The 5,000-nt window shown below is 35.1% G+C and overlaps 1 protein-coding gene across 1 annotated transcript in view; it reads left to right on the top strand.

The window, feature by feature from the left end:
* The window catches only part of LOC132854232 (alpha-2-macroglobulin-like protein 1), a 32,610-nt gene that overhangs the window by 9,430 nt on the left and 18,180 nt on the right, over window positions 1-5,000 (top strand). The window contains exons 5-15 of the mRNA XM_060882524.1: window positions 160-262; window positions 630-810; window positions 1,354-1,510; window positions 1,672-1,724; window positions 2,130-2,150; window positions 2,325-2,493; window positions 2,970-3,054; window positions 3,305-3,431; window positions 3,550-3,664; window positions 4,301-4,410; window positions 4,806-4,976. Of these exons, the coding sequence (XP_060738507.1) occupies window positions 160-262; window positions 630-810; window positions 1,354-1,510; window positions 1,672-1,724; window positions 2,130-2,150; window positions 2,325-2,493; window positions 2,970-3,054; window positions 3,305-3,431; window positions 3,550-3,664; window positions 4,301-4,410; window positions 4,806-4,976 (1,292 nt within the window). The remainder of the gene's footprint in view (window positions 1-159; window positions 263-629; window positions 811-1,353; window positions 1,511-1,671; window positions 1,725-2,129; window positions 2,151-2,324; window positions 2,494-2,969; window positions 3,055-3,304; window positions 3,432-3,549; window positions 3,665-4,300; window positions 4,411-4,805; window positions 4,977-5,000) is intronic.

The raw sequence follows: 5,000 nt of genomic DNA, 5'->3' as shown, positions 1-5,000 counted from the left end.
GAACGCATTGTGTGGGTGGAGAATTTGGGCGAGGTGGAGCGAATAAATATCGTGTCTGCTCACGGATCGTCGTATCTGGCCAGATCAAGTCCAGACTCTGTACCACGATGCAGCTTTCTGCAGTGATTTCTGCACTTTTTTGCTTTTTGCTTTTTCCAGGCACCGAATCTAAGAAAATTGAACCTCAGGACGTTATACCTCAGAAGCCTGAACCTGAGAACATCATACCTCAGAAGCCTCCACCTCAGAACCTCGATGACACGTAAGGAGCTTCAGCATTTCTCATATTTTTGCATATTTAATATGGAAAGTTTTATATTGTAGGTATGAATTGGTAGAAGGTCGGTGAGAGATGAAGAAGTGTCATTGTGTCATAACGTAATTAACAGTTATTAAGATGTCAAGCATCAGATAATAAACTGGAGATTAGGAAGAAAATGTGTTAAATGAAAACAAAACCATGATTACAGCTTATAGAGCCAGGATTATGTCTTAAGTGAAGAAAACGTGTTATACGGAAACCTGATACCTGAATAAAGAGAGATTATGTGTTTCGACAGGATCTCATTCTTACATAGAGAACTAAATTCATTTTCTTTATCTTTTTTTTTTTTTTTATCTCCGTTCAGCATTTATCTCCTGGCTGTGACCTCTCAGGCTGTAGGGGGCACAACAGAGACTCTGTGTGTGACGGTCAATCCCCATCGCCCCGTTACACTGGTGGTCACTCTGGAGTGCAACCAGAAAAGTGTCAGACTTTTGAGTCAATGGCTTTTAATTGGAGAATTCTACCGCTGCGTCCCGTTCCAGGTCAGACTCCTAATGACATCATCATGACTTCATCTCAAAGTGAAAATTATTTGCAATGCTAATTGCTGGATGCAAATCAATCATTTCTTTGTTTCGAGCTTCAGTTTACAATTTTTTTTCTGACCCAGAAGTTGCTCGTTGCTCCACCCTCACACACGTCACAGAGATTAATTCTGTCATTGCCCTTTAAGTTGAACCTCAGAGTTTCAAAAGAAGCATTTTGAAGTCTTAATTAGCAGAAGAGAATCGGAGAAAACAGATTTGCTCTATAAACAAACAAACAAACAAATAAATATTTCAAATTTCAATATATATTTATATATTAAGAGTAACATTTTATATCTGCTTTTCGTTTTTCTGGATAGTTTCACTAAGTATCTGATTAATCATCTTGTTTTAGTGTTCTTACTTTTCACAATTTGTAGTCATCTGGTTAATGACTGTAGATTATTTTACTGATATTCAGCAGACATAAATAATTTTACCATAAAAAAAGCAAAAAAACCTGAATGACTAAATATTAAGTTTTGTGGTTTCTAACAGGTCCCTGTGGTAAGTGAGGAAACTGTGGCGTCTGTTAACGTTCAGATTAAATGGTTGACCAAAGTGGAGAACAAAGCAACGAAGATTCTCATCACACCTCCGTCTCAGCTGACCATCATCGAGACCGACAAACCCATCTACAAACCCGGACAAACAGGTAACACATCGTTAACGCTTCAACTGACGTAGTTCCTGTTCTCACTTCCTTTATAGCAGCTATAATCAGTGTTTCCCTCACTGGCCTATTAAAGCTAATAAGACAAATAAAACACAGATTTTTTTACGTGTTAAAAACAATGCAAACTTATTTTCCTGCAGTAAAATTCCGCATCGTCTCTCTGGATTCCAGTTTCTTCACCTTCAATCAAGTGGTAAAAATGATTCATCATTTCTCTGCATACTCAAGGATCTAAAATGATGCTAAAATGTTCATCAATAATTATAATAATTATAATAATTATAATAATTATAATAATTATAATTATATAATATAATTATTTAAAAAAATGTAGCTTGTAAATAATAAGATATAATAAAATATATAACAGAATCATTTGAGAGAAAAAATTCTAAAGAGTGTAAAATATTAATATTCCATTAATTAAAATATGGAATAAATAATTAAAATAATAATTCAAATAAAATTCCATTAATGTGGAATTATTACGAATACAAAAAAAAAAGGTTTTATGATTTCAAGTTTCATAGAAAGTGTTAATATAAATGTTCACTACTTCTTGTATAATTAACATAAATATTTTCCCTTCTTTTTTCAGTTCCCAACAATAGAACTGCGGGTACGATGTCGTGAGCAACGTTAACGCTATTTATTTTATTCTCATTTAGAATAAATAAACACATTTTCTAAAATAAGCTCTGAAACATAGTACAGAAATGAAATGTCATGATATTTTCTTATGAACTGACTTTCCTGAGCTCATGACCTGGTGTTACGTGTCTGATTGCGTCAGGATCCGAACTCAAACCGTATCGGTCAGTGGCTGAACGTCTCCACCAACAGCGGCCTTGTGGATCTGTCGTATCCCTTAAACTCTGAGGCCACAAACGGATTTTATGCCATCGCTGTATGGAGGAACAATCTGGAAGCGCTCACAGAACAATTCGAGGTCAAGGACTACGGTCAGGACCAGTTTATTTTTTATTAATGTGTAATAAAAACATTGTACGTTTTACTTTTATCCAAAATTTTCCATGTTAACGTTTGCTGCATTTTAGTAAACAAATGACAAACATACTGTATATATTTGGTCATTTGTCTGCTAAGTTGTTCCACAGCCAGGTTTGTGTTTTATATCCACATTATCGCATTTCCAGGGGAACAGATAAAAGGTCTAGAGCTGGTTTCATGTGTGACGTTTGCATTGGGAATCTGTCTCTATTAATATTCAGTATAAACACAAAATAGCTGCCAGTATAATCAAGCAGTCAGTATAATTGTTGAGTCGTAGTGCTTGGACCCCTAAGATCGCTGCTTCTGGCACTTTGCTGTACTGTACTGAATTATTCTCTTAAATCTGTTAAATAAAATAAAAGAACAAAGAGAAATCTTAACGAAATCATTTTCCTTCCCTACAAAACAACATCCTCTCATACAGTCCTGCCGACGTTTGAAGTGACGGTCCAGCTTCCTCCAGTCATAACCGTCCTGGACACGAACGCTACGTTGAAAGTGTGTGCAAAGTAAGTGTTCAGTACTCAGTAATGTTCTGATTCATTTTGTTCATTTAATTACAAAATGGCATGCAAATTAAAATGACCAGCGATTGTTTTGGTGTAGAAACCTTTAATATTAATAAGGTGTCGCTCGGCCATGTCGAACGAGGAAGAATAATGGTGTTAAAAACGTTGGACTGCTGTGGAAACTGTACATCTGACGTTCCTGTAAAATTAGCCTTTTAAACCCAAATTCTATGTTGTCCGTTCTCCACAGATATACATACGGGAAGCCGGTGAGCGGCGTGGTGAAGGCCACAGTCTGCCATAACAGTATCAGCTACTTGTGGTCCAGGCGACCAAGTGCCGGGGCACCGAACATCTGCCAAAATTATACCATGCAGGTCAGTCCGCTTGCTCCAAAGTCCTAAAAGTCAAGAGAAAATGATCCAAACTAAAGCAGCTCCAAACCTGAACATTACCTTCACAGGTGATTAATAAACGTTTTTTTCCCTGCTTCAGACGGACAGATCAGGATGTGGACAACAAGTTATAAATCTGAAGGAATTTGCGATAGCGGATTCAGGCTACGAGAACGTAATCAACGTTCAGAGCGAAGTGGAAGAACACGGGACTGGTAAAAGATTCCTAAATTAAGCCTCTATAATAATAATAATAATAATAATAATAATAATAATAATAATAATAATAATAATAATAATGCCTTCATTTAAATATATGTATAAATTATGTTTCACTGCAGATGCAAGAGACGAAAAAAAAATAAAATAAATATATTCTAAATAAATAAATAAATACAAACTGCAAATATATATATATTTATAGCTAGAATGTATATTTCATTGTTTTATTAAATAGTAAAAACATTTAAGCCTATATCTATATCATTTCTTTCAGATATTTAAATGATTCTTTCCTTTTTTCTTTTTTAAATATTTTCTTTAAAAATTGTCAGTAAATATTATATTTGCATTTTATTTATTTATTTATTTTTGTTTAATTTTTTCTAAAATAATAATCCCATAATAAGACCTATATCATTTTGTACACATCCTATTTTTGGTGTTACAGTACAGTATAATGTATGTAGCATAATGAAATCCTATAGCTAGCAGTTTAGCAGTTTTGTGCACTAAACTAAGCTCCAGCTCTGAAATGAAAGAAACCTCTGTCTCAAACTTGCCTTTGATAACCAGCGACATGTTTGACTTTGGCATAACCTGGAATATTGTACTGTTTATTCCTCTTGTAGGTGCCGTTATGAAGGGTTCAGGAAGCTCTAGTATAACTAATAATATGGTCATGCTTTCATTTGAGGATTCCCCGACAACATTTAAGCCTGGAATGAAGTATGAAGGAAAGGTAATAATGATACGGACCTGTTCATTGGTCATTACCATGACACTAGTGCACTAGTTAACCAGGCTGGTTAGGTGAAGCGTAATCTCATAATCCAGTAGTTTACCAGCAGGACAACACACATGAAATACTCTAACTATAGAACTATACTGTGTTAATAAAACTAGTGTAAAGTTTTACAATATAGTGCGTAATTGACACTGACACTGATGCTAGCCTGCTGGTTAACATCTGTGTAATTATTCACACTATTTACTAGATAACACTATTCACTATGGTAGTTACTATGATCAGTATTATGAGCTCATTAGTACTTCGAGCTCATTTCCATTTTTCTTTTAAAGCTTAGATTTTTTTTCCTGATATTTTTCTTTAACAATCCTGTCCTTTATCGTCAGATTAAAGTGACAGACACAAACTCCAATCCTGTCAGAAGGAAGTCGGTGTATATGACTCTGACTTATGGGGATAATATAAATACAATTAACACGCTGATTACAGACGACGACGGGATCGCAAACTTTTCCCTCGACACCGAACCGTGGGGTCTGGAGTCGGTCTCATTAGAGGTGAGTCTTCGTTATGGTCAGAAA

Source organism: Tachysurus vachellii, chromosome 11 (genome assembly GCF_030014155.1).
Source record: "Tachysurus vachellii isolate PV-2020 chromosome 11, HZAU_Pvac_v1, whole genome shotgun sequence".
NCBI lineage: Eukaryota > Metazoa > Chordata > Actinopteri > Siluriformes > Bagridae > Tachysurus > Tachysurus vachellii.
Note: the sequence above shows the minus strand (reverse complement) of the source record. Positions and strands in the feature narration are given on the sequence as shown.